This window comes from Fringilla coelebs, assembly GCF_963513975.1.
Source record: "Fringilla coelebs genome assembly, chromosome: 23".
Taxonomy (NCBI): domain Eukaryota; kingdom Metazoa; phylum Chordata; class Aves; order Passeriformes; family Fringillidae; genus Fringilla; species Fringilla coelebs.
The window spans coordinates 3,248,277-3,260,793 of record NC_140049.1 but is presented as its reverse complement, the minus strand read 5'-3'; the positions used below and the strand labels follow the sequence as shown (position 1 = coordinate 3,260,793).

The 12,517-nt window shown below is 54.8% G+C and overlaps 1 protein-coding gene across 1 annotated transcript; it reads left to right on the top strand.

Moving 5' to 3' along the window:
• Positions 1–239: 239 nt before the first annotated feature.
• On the top strand, positions 240–11,670 carry KLHDC8A (kelch domain containing 8A; the record flags this gene model as incomplete). The annotated part of the gene is made up of 7 exons (XM_084220628.1): positions 240–300; positions 3,837–3,903; positions 4,765–5,165; positions 7,445–7,609; positions 9,335–9,550; positions 11,178–11,279; positions 11,477–11,670. The coding sequence occupies exons 3-7, from the start codon at positions 4,790–4,792 to the stop codon at positions 11,668–11,670; spliced, it is 1,053 nt and encodes a 350-aa protein (XP_084076754.1). The 5' UTR covers positions 240–300; positions 3,837–3,903; positions 4,765–4,789.
• Between the last annotated feature and the right edge of the window lie 847 nt (positions 11,671–12,517).

The window sequence follows — 12,517 nt, the reverse complement described above, 5'->3', positions numbered from 1 at the left end:
TCAGGGATGGATCGGGAACGCCGGGAATTCGCACGCACAGCCCCGAGGAGGAGCCCAGCTGGGGAAACCCTCCCCGCCCTGAGTGTCCTACATCTTCCAGAGGGGGAACAGCAGCGCCGCTGGATTTACGCGGATTTATTTTATTTAATTTATTTTTTTTTTCTCCCCTCTTCCCACGCAGCAATTCCCAGCCCCGGCTGCTCCCGGCGCCGCTCGCAGCCCGGCGGGGAGTGGGAGGAAGGGGATGCTCGGAGGATTTGGGAAAATCCGGAGCATTTCCAGCCATGCTCCAGCGGAGCTGTGAGTATTCCCGAGAAATCCTGGGGAAGGGAAGGAGGGAATTCCTCCCTGGAGGTCGTTCGGGGGGAGGGATGCTTTGGGACCCCGTGTCCTCCCAGGCTTTTCAGGAACAGCCACCAACAAAGCTTGGAGTTTGTGCTTCCCTTCCAAAAATTGGGTGAGGAACGATGATTTTTTTTTTTCCCTTACTTTTTGTGAAAAAATATGAGGTTTTCCTATACTTTCCCCCCCCCCAAAATCCCATATTTTCAGCCTTTCTCCTCGCAGCATCCCCAATCCCATTTTTTTCCAGCCTTTCTCCCAGACCAGGCCCGGCAGGGATGGGGTCACTGTGACCTCCCCCAGCTGTGATCTGGCCCGAGCTCTTCCCATTCCCTCTGCAGCTGAAATCAAGAGAAAAAGGAGCTCTGGAAACACAACCTGAGAGGCTGCAGGGCTTGGAAAAGCCTTTCAGGAGAGCAGCTGCTGGGGCAGAGGGAGATTTTGGGGATTCAGGATCCTGGTGGGAGCTGTGTTTGCCTTTGCAGGTGGATCCTTGCTCTTGAATTAAATTAAATTACATTATTTAAATCAAATTCCAACTCCTGAGCTCAGCTGTGACACGAGCAAACCTCACCTTGCTCTGCTGATTTTTCAGCCCACTCAGGGTTTTTTTTTTAAAAGGCTGATTTTGGGCTCTTTTAAAAAACAAAGCAGTTTCTGCCCCTGTCCCAGAGCTGTGACACCACTGACATGTTCCTGCCGGGGAATATTTCCTTCCACAACCCCCGTCCCTCCCATCAGGAGGTCGCAGCTGGCAGGAGGAGGCTGGAGAGGCTCCCGGGGGACCGGGATGGGGGAAGGGGTGAAGCTGGGGGCAGCCAGACCGGCCCCAGCCCCTCCTGCATCCCAAAGGATGCTCGGGATCGGGGGATGGGGACAAAACGAGCCGCTCAAAGCGCTGCTCTGCTCGGCACGATGAAATCTCCTCTAATCCCGACGGTTTTCGCTCTTTTTGCCGTTTTTTTCCGGGCAGAGGCGGGGAACCGGTGAGGTTTTGTTGTTGTTGTTGTTGTGGTGTTCCGGGTGGTTGTTACTATGGCGAGGGAGCTGAGGCGGGAGGGGTCAGGAATCCCCGGCTGACAATTCCCAGCCTGTTCCTTTCATTCCCAGCTGCCGGGGTGGAAGCAAAGGCACCAGAACCCGGCTGTTCCCAGCCCCTTTTCCCTCGGGACCCGAGGGAGGGGAGGAACCTTTTTCCCGAAGTTTCCCCGGAGGATTTCTGTGCCCGCTCCTGGTGGCAGCTCTGGGGCTCCGAGCGCCACCCTGGCTCTGTCCCGTCCCCAAATGGGAGCAGATTTGGGTTCCAGTCCTTGGAATTTCCACCCTGGAGCAGCAAAACTTCCAAATCCTGGAGAGAAGAGAGATGGGAAGGGAAAGGAGCTGCTCTGACATCTCCCCCTGTTCATCTCACGAATTCCTTGGAGTTCCACCCGCCTGGCTCTGATAAATCCCGAATTATTGCAGATCCATAAATGCCACGAATCCGGGGGCTCTCCAAAATGAGGGATGGGTTTTCCTTGGAGGGAATATCCAGGGAAGTCCCCTGGAGCCCTGACCCCTCTCTGGGGGTGCTGTGGGGCTGCCCCTGCCCATCCATGCCCCAAATCCGCTTGGAAAAGACCCTGGAGGGTTTCTTAAACCAAAGAATTTCATCCTTTCCATCCTTAAACCAAGGAATTTCATCCTTTCCATCCTTAAACCAAGGAATTTCATCCTTTCCATCCTTAAACCTAGGAATTTCGTTCTTTCCATCCTTAAACCAAGGAATTTCATCCTTTCCACCCTTAAACCAAAGAATTTCATCCTTTCCATCCTTAAACCTAGGAATTTCATCCTTTCCATCCTTAAACCAAGGAATTTAATCCTTTCCATCCTTAAACCTAGGAATTTAATCCTTTCCATCCTTAAACCTAGGAATTTCGTTCTTTCCATCCTTGAACCAAGGAATTTCGTCCTGCGGGGATAAGGAGTGGAGAGGGCTCGGCCCCAGCTCCGCCGCTGGAAAAGCAATTTCCCTTCCTTTGGATTTCCAATGTCAATTAGTCTGGGATGATGAGGCGATCATTCCCTGGGCCCGGGAGGGGAATGTGGCCGCAGGAGGCTCTGCCAGCTCCCAGCACGGCGCTCGTGTCGCCTCCCGGTGAAATCCAGGTGATTTTTGGAGAGCCGGAGGCGAAGGCGGGGAATTCAGGAATTCAGCGTGTGAGCCTGACCTTGATTTCCTTTAAATAGCTCGGGAGGGAAGAGGAGCAGAATCTTCGTGTGCCAAGGCAGCGGAATTCAGGCAGGGCTTCGCATTCCAGCAGAATTCCCGGCTCTTTTCTCTCTTGTTCCCATGGAGGACCTGCCCGGAGAAATCCTCATCCCCCTCCAAGCGCTCTCTGCGTGCTGGGATGTCGAAAAGGAATTTTTAGGCCATTTTAGGCAATTATTCCTGAGCTTTGGAGGGAGAAATTGCCTGGCCCCAGCCGGGTTCTGCTGCTGGCAGGCGCTGGAGTGGCTCTGGCTGTGTCTCACCCCAGCAGTTTGGATTTGAAGGAATAGAGGTCAGAATTGTCAGGACGCAAATCCATCGAGCTCCTGGAAAGAGGAGCTGGCTCTGCTTTGATAATTAGCCAGCCCAGACTGAATTTATCCATGAAAATTCACCTGGAAAGGAAATCAATCCTCCGTGGGGGCAGAACCCCGGATCTGCCAGGGCACAAATCCCGGAGCAGTCCAGGCTGCTGCTCGCTGCTTTTTCCTTGGATTCTGGGAGGTTGGGAAGCGCAGCTCGATGTGGTGCTGCTGCTTTTTATCTTGGCTTTGTGTCCCTTTGTCTGCGGCCCCCCTGGAGCCGGGAATTTCCGGGAATTACCCCGGGAATTGTGGATGGGCCCACGGCAGCTCCTGCTGCTGGAGGGTGGCAGCCCAAGCAGGATTTCTCAGTTTATTTATTAATTCTTCATGCAATAAATAACGTTTAGTGCGCTCCCGAACATTTATTTGGGAAGATAAATAATAATAAAAACAAACAGCGCTGCTCGGACTAATCGGATTTTTTGGAGGCTCGGGGTTGGAAGGATGGGATTTCCCTCCCAGCGTCGCTTTTGTCCCTCTCTCCGTCCTCCCGTGCTAATTAAGCTCATCTGCATCGCACTTAATGAAGGAGAGGAGATGGAGCAGAGCCCGCGCGTTCCCAGCCCGCTGCCCCCGGGACTGCAGAGCCGGGGGTTCGCATTCCTCAGGGTGGGGATGCGAGGAAGGTCAGGAGGAGGAATCCGCTGGGTCAGAGCAGGAAAACTTCCCCAGCCGGCAGGAAAACCGGCGTGGAGGGAGCCGAGCCTGGGTCGGAGTCACCTGGGTGCGGGGAAGCTCGGGAAGCAGCAGGACAGACTGATTCTTTTTTCCTTTTTTCGTGCGCGTTTGTTTTTTGTTTGGGTTTTTTTGTGTTTGTTTGTTTGTTTGTTTGGTTTTCTGTTTTCCCACCTCTTTTTGTTCTCTTTTATTTTTAGGCTCGGTCTCTGCGTGAGCTGCCGAGGCGGCTCCGGAGCCGCGGGATTGATGGAGAGGCGCTGAAAGGTGGCGGTGCTGCTCGGGGGGCGGGGGTGACACAGGGGACAGGCGGCAGTGGCGCTCTGGGGGTGGCACAGGGGACAGGCGGGACTGGCAGAGCGCTCTGGGCGTGGGGGTGACACAGGGGACAGGTGGCAGTGGCGCTCTGGGGGTGACACAGGGGACAGGTGGCAGTGGCAGGGCAGCTCTGGTCCTGCTCTGCTCCTGGCAGGGTGGAATTTGCATTCTGGGATTTTCCCTCAGTTCAGGAGGAATATTTTGGGGCTGGAGCGAGTCCTGGGAAGGGAACAGGACTGGGAATGGGTTTGGGGAGTCCTGAGGGAGCTGGGAAGGGTTTGGAGAAATCTGGAAAGGGTTTGGAGAGTCCTGAGGGAGCTGGGAAGGGTTTGGAGAGTCCTGAGGGAGCTGGAAAGGGTTTGGAGAGTCCTGAGGGAGCTGGGAAGGGTTTGGAGAGTCCTGAGGGAGCTGGGAAGGGTCTGGAGAGTCCTGAGGGAGCTGGGAAGGGTCTGGAGAGTCCTGAGGGAGCTGGGAAGGGGCTCAGCCTGGAGCAAAGGAGGCTCAGGGGGAATTTCTGGCTCTGCACAAGTCCCTGCCAGGAGGGGACAGCCGGGGGGGATTTGGGATCTTATCCCAGGGAACGGGGACAGGAGGAGAGGGAACGGCCTCAGGCTGGGCTGGGGAGGCTCAGGTTGGACATCAGCAGGAATTTGCTGATGGAAAGGGCTGGAAGGGGCTGCCCAGGGGGGTTTGGAGGTTTCCAAGGAATTCCTGGACGTTGCACTCAGCGCAGCGATCGGACACAGCTTGGCCGATCCTGGAGAACTTTCCCACCTTCAACAATTCCATAATTCTCTTTTTTTTCCCCAGCACCAACCCCTTCCTAGCAGCCACCATGGAGCTTCCCAGCACCAAAGACTTCCAGTGGAAGTCGCTGGCACCGCTGCCCAGCCGCAGGGTTTACTCCACGCTGGTGGAGGCGGGCGGGCAAGTGTTCGCCGTGGGCGGCTGCGACGACAACGGCGTGGCCGTGGATTCCTTCGAGGTCTACTCGCCCGAGGCCGACCAGTGGGCAGCCCTGCCCGCCATGCCCACGGCCAGGGCCGGCGTGGCCGTCACCGTGCTGGGCAAGAGGATCATGGTGATCGGCGGCGTGGGCGCCAACCAGCTGCCGCTGAAGGTGGTGGAGATGTACAACACGGACGAGGGGCGCTGGAGGAAGCGCAGCTCGCTGCGCGAGGCGGCCATGGGCATCTCGGTGGCGGCCAAAGGTAAGTGTGGGGAAAGAGGGGAAAGTTTGGGAAGTTTCACAGATGGCAGGAAGATCTCTGAATGTAGAACTGAGAGCAGAATAGAGGTGGAAGCAGTTTTTGATATAGAAGAATAATGGATTGTGGAAAGCTTCCCCAAAGCGTGGCTCGCTCCGTGAGGCGGCCATGGGAATCTTTGTGACGGCCAAAGGCAAGTGTGGGGAAAGAGGGAAAGATGGAAAAGTTTGGTAAGGAGGTTTCCAGATGGCAGGAAGGTCTCTGAATGAAGAAGTGAAGAGTGGAATAGAGGCGGGAGCAGGTTTTAATATGGAATTTGATTGTGGAAAATTTCCCCGAAGTGCGGCTCACTCCCAGCCATGGGCATCTCGGTGGCGGCCAAAGGCAAGTGTGGGGAAAGAGGGGAAGTTTGGGAAGTTTCACAGATGGCAGGAAGATCTCTTAGTGTAGAACTGAGAGTGGAACAGAGGTGAGAGCAGGTTTTGAAATAGAAGAGTAATGGATTGTGGAGAGCTTCCCCAAAGCGCAGCTCGCTCCGCGAGGCGGCCATGGGCATCTCAGTGGCAGCCAAAGGCAAGTGTTGGGAAAGAGGGAAAGATGGGAAAGTTTGGCAAGGAGGTTTCCACATGGCAGGAAGGTCTCTGAATGAAGAAGTGAAGAGTGGAAAAGAGGTGGAAGGAGGTTTTGAAATAGAATAATAGAGTGTGGAAAGTTTCCCTAAAGCACAGTTCACTCTGCGAGGCGGCCATGGGCATCTCAGTGGCAGCCAAAGGCAAGTGTGGGGAAAGAGGGAAAAGTTTGGCAAGGAGGTTCCACAGAGGGCAGGAAGGTGTAGAAGTTGGGAGCAGAAAAGAGGTGGGAGCAGGTTTTGATATGGAATTTGATTGCGGAAAATTTCCCTGAAGCGCGGCTCACTCCGTGAGGCGGCCATGGGCATCTCGGTGGCGGCCAAAGGCAAGTGTGGGGAAAGAGGGAAAAGTTTGGCAAGGAGGTTTCACAGAGGGCAGGAAGGTCTCTGAATGAAGAAGTGAAGAGTGGAATAGAGGTTGGGGCAGGTTTTGATATGGAATTTGATTGTGGAAAGCTCCCCTGAAGCACAGCTCGCTCCATGAGGCGGCCATGGGGATCATTGTGGCGGCCAAAGGCAAGTGTGGGGAAAGAGGGAAAAGTTTGGGAAGTTTCACAGATGGCAGGAAGGTCTCTGAGTGTAGAACTGAGAGCAGAAATGAGGTGGGAGCAGTTTTGATATGGAATTTGATTGTGGAAAGCTCCTCTGAAGCACAGCTCGCTCCGTGAGGCGGCCATGGGCATCTCAGTGGCGGCCAAAGGCAAGTGTGGGGAAAGAGGGAAAGTTTGGTAAGGAGGTTTCACTGAGGGCAGGAAGGTCTCTGAATAAAGAAGTGAAGAGTGAAATAGAGGTTGGGGCAGGTTTTGATATGGAATTTGATTGTGGAAAGCTCCCCTAAAGCACAGCTCGCTCCATGAGGCGGCCATGGGGATCATTGTGGCGGCTAAAGGCAAATGTTGGGAAAGAGGGAAAGATGGGAAAGTTTGGCAAGGAGGTTTCACAGAGGGCAGGAAGGTGTGTGAGTGTGGAAGTTGAGAGCAGAAAAGAGGTGGGAGCAGGTTTTGATATGGAATTTGATTGTGGAAAACTCCTCTGAAGTGCAGCTCGCTCCTCGAGGCGGCCATGGGCATCTCGGTGGCGGCCAAAGGCAAGTGTGAGGAAGAGGGAAAGTTTGGTAAGGAGGTTTCACAGAGGGCAGGAAGGTCTCTGAATGAAGAAGTGAAGAGTGGAAAAGAGGTTGGAACAGGTTTTGATACGGAATTTGATTGTGGAAAGCTCCCCTGAAGCGCAGCTCGCTCTGCGAGGCAGCCATGGGAATCATTGTGGCGGCTAAAGGCAAGTGTGGGAAAGAGGGAAAGATGGGAAAGTTTGGGAAGTTTCACAGATGGCAGGAAGGTCCATGAGTGTAGAAGTTGAGAGTGGAATAGAGGTGGGAGCAGGTTTTGATAGGGAATTTGATTGTGGAAAGCTCCCCTGAAGTGCAGCTCACTCCAGGAGACAGTGGCGACCAAAAGCAAGTGTTTTCCATCCAGACTACAGAGTGTACACAGCAGGGGAGGATGAATTTCTGGTGCTTTCCTACAATAATTTATTGGGATTTTGGGGTTTTTTTGCCCCATCCAGACTACAGGGTGTACACAGCAGGGGAAGATGGATTTCTGGTGCTTTCCTTCAATAATTTATTGGGATTTTGGGGTTTTTTTGCCCCGTCCAGACTACAGGGTGTACGCAGCGGGCGGGATGGGCTCGGACCTGCGGCCCCACAACTTCCTGCAGCACTATGACGTGCTCAAGGACATCTGGGTGTCCCTGGCTGCCATGCCCACCCCCCGCTACGCAGCCACGTCCATCCTCAGGGGCACCAAGATCTACGTGCTGGGTAAGGAGCAGCCCTGCCTCCTCCTCTCCTCCTTCTCCTTCCTTCTCCATCCTTCCTCCTTCTCTTTCCTTTTTCTTCCTTTCTCTTCCTTTTTCTTCTTTCTCCTTCTCCTTCCTTTTCCTTCCTTTTTGCTCCTTTTTCTTCCTTCTTCTTCCTTCTCCTTCACTTTTTTCCTTTTGCTTCCTTTTGCATCCTTTGTCTTCCTCCAGTTCCCTCTCCATTTCAATTCCTTGTCCATTTCAATTCCTTCCCCATTTCAATTCTTTCTCCATTTCAATTCCCTCTCCTTTCCGATTGCCTCTCCATTTCAATTCCCTCCTTTCCAATTCCCTCTTTTTCAATTGCCTCTCCAATTCCCTCTGCATTTCAACTCCCTCTCCTTTCCACTTCCCTCTCCATTCCAATTCCTTCTCCTTTCCAACTCCCTGTCCTTTCCAATTCCCTCTTTTACAATTCCCTCTCCAATTCCCACTCCATTTCAATTCCCTCTCCTTTCCAATTCCCTCTCCTTTTCTATTCCCTCTATTCCAATTCCCTCCTTTCCAATTCCCTCTTTTACAATTCCGTCTCCAATTCCCACTCCATTTCAACTCCCTCTCCTTTCCACTTCCCTCTCCATTTCAATTACCTCTCCATTTCAATTTCCTCTCCATTTCACTTCCCTCTCCATTTAAATTCCTTCTCCATTTCAATTCCCTCTTTTCCAACTCCCTCCTTTCCAATTCCCTCCTTTCCAACTCCTTCTCCTTTCCACTCTCTCTCCATTTCAATTCCTTCTCCTTTCCAATTCCCTCTTTTCCAAGTCTCTCTCCAGTTCCCTCCATTTCCATTCCCTCTCCATTTCAATTCCCTCTTCTTTCCAACTCCTTCTCCTTTCCACTCCCTCTCCATTTCAATTCCCTCTCCATTTCTATTCCCTCTTTTCCAATTCCCTCCTTTTCAATTCCCTCTTTTCCAACTCCCTCTCCAATTCCCTCTGCATTTCAACTCCCTCTCCTTTCCAACTCCCTCTCCTTTCCATTCCCTCTCCATTTCAATTCCCTCTCCTTTCCAACTCCTTCTCCTTTCCAATTCCCACTCCATTTCAATTCCCTCTCCTTTTCCAGTCCCTCTTTTCCAATTCCCTCCTTTCCAATTCCCTCTTTTACAATTCCCTCTCCAATTCCCGCTCCATTTCAACTCCCTCTCCATTTCAATTCCCTCTCCATTTAAATTCCTTCTCCTTTCCAATTCCCTCTTTTCCAATTTCCTCCTTTCCAATTCCCTCCTTTCCAAGTCCCTCTTTTCCAATTCCCTCTCCATTTCAATTCCCTCTCCTTTTCTATTCCCTCCTTTCCAATTCCCTCCTTTCCAATTCCCTACATTTCAATTCCCTCTCCATTTGACTTCCCTCTCCATTTAAATTCCTTCTCCATTTCAATTCCCTCTTTTCCAAATCCCTCCTTTCCAATTCCCTCCTTTCCAATTCCCTCTCCTTTCCAACTCCTTCTCCTTTCCACTCCCTCTCCATTTCAATTCCCTCTCCTTTTCTATTCCCTCTTTTCCAATTCCCTCTCCTTTTCAATTCCCTCTCCATTTCAATTCCTGCTCCTTTCCAATTCCCTCTCCTTTCCAACTCCCTCCTTTCCAATTCCCTCTCCATTTCAATTCCCTCTCCATTTCAATTCCCTCTCCTTTCCAATTCCCTCCTTTCCACCTCCCTCTCCAACTCCCTCTCCTTCCCAGGGGGGAGGCAATCCAAGTACGCCGTCAACGCCTTCGAGGTTTTCGACACGGACACGCGCTCCTGGACCAGGTTCCCCAGCATCCCCACCAAGAGAGCCTTCTCCAGCTTCGTGCCCACCGAGGAGAAGCTCTTCAGCCTGGGGGGGCTGCGCCAGGGCCGCCTCTACCGCCAGCCCAAGTTCATGAGGACCGTGGACGTCTTCGACCTGGAGCAAGGTGGGAGCCGGAGCAGCCACGGCCCTTCCCGAGGGGGTTGGGGACACAGGGAGGGGTTTGGGGTCACACAGGGATGGGTTTGGGGACACAGGGATGGGTTTGGGGACAGAGGGATGGGTTTGGGGTCACACAGGGATGGGTTTGGGGACACAGGGATGGGTTTGGGGTTTGGGGACACAGGGATGGGTTTGGGGACACAGGAATGGGTTTGGGGTCACACAGGGATGGGTTTGGGGACACAGGGATGGGTTTGGGGACACAGGGATGGGTTTGGGGACACAGGAATGGGTTTGGGGTCACACAGGGATGGGTTTGGGGACACAGGGATGGGTTTGGGGACACAGGGATGGGTTTGGGGCACACAGGGATGGGTTTGGGGTCACACAGGGATGGGTTTGGGGTTTGGGGCACAGGGCTGAGTTTGGGGTTTGGGGTTTGGGGACACAGGGATGGGTTTGGGGTCACACAGGGATGGGTTTGGGGCACACAGGGATGGGTTTGGGGACACAGGGATGGGTTTGGGGCACACAGGGATGGGTTTGGGGCACACAGGGATGGGTTTGAGGACACAGGAATGGGTTTGGGGTTTGGGGACACAGGGATGGGTTTGGGGTCACACAGGGATGGGTTTGGGGACACAGGGATGGGTTTGGGGTTTGGGGACAGAGGGATGGGTTTGGGGTTTGGGGACACACAGGGATGGGTTTGGGGTTTGGGGACACAGGGATGGGTTTGGGGACACAGGGATGGGTTTGGGGTTTGGAGTCACAGGGATGGGTTTGGGGTTTGGGAACACGGGGTTGGGTTTGCGCACACAGGGCTGGGTTTGGGATTTGGGGTTTGGGGCACACAGGGCTGGATTTAGGGTTTGGGGCACACAGGGCTGGGTTTGGAGCTTGGGGTTTGGGGCACACAGGGCTGGGTTTGGGGTTTGGGGACACACAAGGCTGGATTTAGGGTTTGGGGTCATAGGGCTGGTTTTGGGGTTTGGGGCACACAGGGCTGGGTTTGGGGCACACAGGGCTGGGTTTGAGGTTTGGGGCACACAGGGCTGGGTTTGGGGCACACAGGGCTGGGTTTGAGGTTTGGGGATACAGATCTGGGTTTGGGGCACACAGAGCTGGGTTTGAGTTTTGGGGACACAGATCTGGGTTTGGGGCACACAGGGCTGGGTTTGGGGTCACAGGGCTGGGTTTGGGGTTCGTGGACACACGGGGCTGGGTTTGGGGTCACAGATCTGGGTTTGGGGTTTGGGGACACACAGGGCTGGGTTTGGGGCTCTGCCATCCTTGCAGAGCACAGAGCTCCCATCTGTTGCTGCCTTGAGCTCAGCTTAAAGAACAATTTCCAGTCAGGATTACCAAGTGCCATGGGAAAACCTCACTCCTGAGGCAGCTGGATCCAACAGCTGGATCCAACAGCTGGATCCAACAGCTGGATCCAACAGCTGGGTCCAACAGCTGGATCCAACAGTGGGGTGACAGGGGCCAAACCCAACCCGTTCCATGGGGTTTTATCCCCCCAAGGTGCAGCAGCCAAACTGCCCTTCCACAGCCAGGGGCTCAGAGGGGTGGATGCCTTCCAGGGGCGGGTGATCCCACAAACCCAGCGTGTCCCGTCCTTCCAGGTGGGTGGATGAAGGTGGAGCGCTCCTGCTACCTGAAGAAAAGGCGAGCAGACTTCGTGGCCGGCTACCTGCGAGGCAGAGTTGTCGTGGCTGGGGGCCTGGGTGAGGCTCTGGGACTGTGGGAACCCTTTAAAAAGGTGTTGGAATTGTTGTCATCCCCAAAAAAAGGAGAAATCCCAGCGCTGGCTGGGGGGAGGGAGCAGGGAAAACAAACCCGGTACGGGGATGGGGCACAGAGCAGCCAAGAGAAGCCCGACGGTGCTTCCCAGATCATCCAGCGCCTCCTTTTGTGCTTCCAGGGAATCAGCCGACCGTGCTGGAGTCGGCAGAGGCTTTCCACCCCGAGAAGAACAAGTGGGAGAGCCTCCCCCCCATGCCCACCCCGCGCTGCGCCTGCTCCAGCATCGTGCTGAGGGACTGCCTGCTGGCCGTGGGGGGCGTCAGCCAGGGGCTCAGCACGGCCGTGGAGGCCCTGTGCCTCTCTGACTCCTGATCCCAGCCCACCTGGAGGAGGATCCCACCTGGAACAGGTCCCTGTGCCTCTCTGACTCCTGATCCCAGCCCACCTGGAGGAGGATCCCACCTGGAACAGGTCCCTGTGCCTCTCTGACTCCTGATCCGAGCCCCCCTGGAGGAGGATCCCACCTGGAACAGGTCCCTGTGCCTCTCTGACTCCTGATCCCAGCCCACCTGGAGGAGGATCCCACCTGGAACAGGTCCCTGTGCCTCTCTGACTCCTGATCCCAGCCCACCTGGAGGAGGATCCCACCTGGAACAGGTCCCTGTGCCTCCCTAGTTCCTGATCTGAGCCCACCTGGAGGAGGATCCCACCTGGAACAGGTCCCTGTGCCTCTCTGACTCCTGACTGGATCCCACCTGGAGGAGGATCCCGCCTGGAACAGGTCCCTGTGCCTCTCTGACTCCTGATCCGAGCCCACCTGGAGGAGGATCCCACCTGGAACAGGTCCCTGTGCCTCTCTGACTCCTGATCCCAGCCCACCTGGAGGAGGATCCCACCTGGAACAGGTCCCTGTGCCTCTCTGACTCCTGATCTGAGCCCACCTGGAGGAGGATCCCACCTGGAACAGGTCCCTGTGCCTCTCTGGTTCCTGATCCGAGCCCACCTGGAGGAGGATCCCACCTGGAACAGGTCCCTGTGCCTCTCTGACTCCTGATCCGAGCCCAGCTGGAGGAGGATCCCACCTGGAACAGGTCCCTGTGCCTCTGATTCCTGATCCGAGCCCACCTGGAGGAGGATCCACACCTGGAACTGGTCCCTGTGCCTCCCTGGTTCCTGCCTGGATCCCACCTGGAACAGGTCCCTGCCCCTGGCTGTCCCC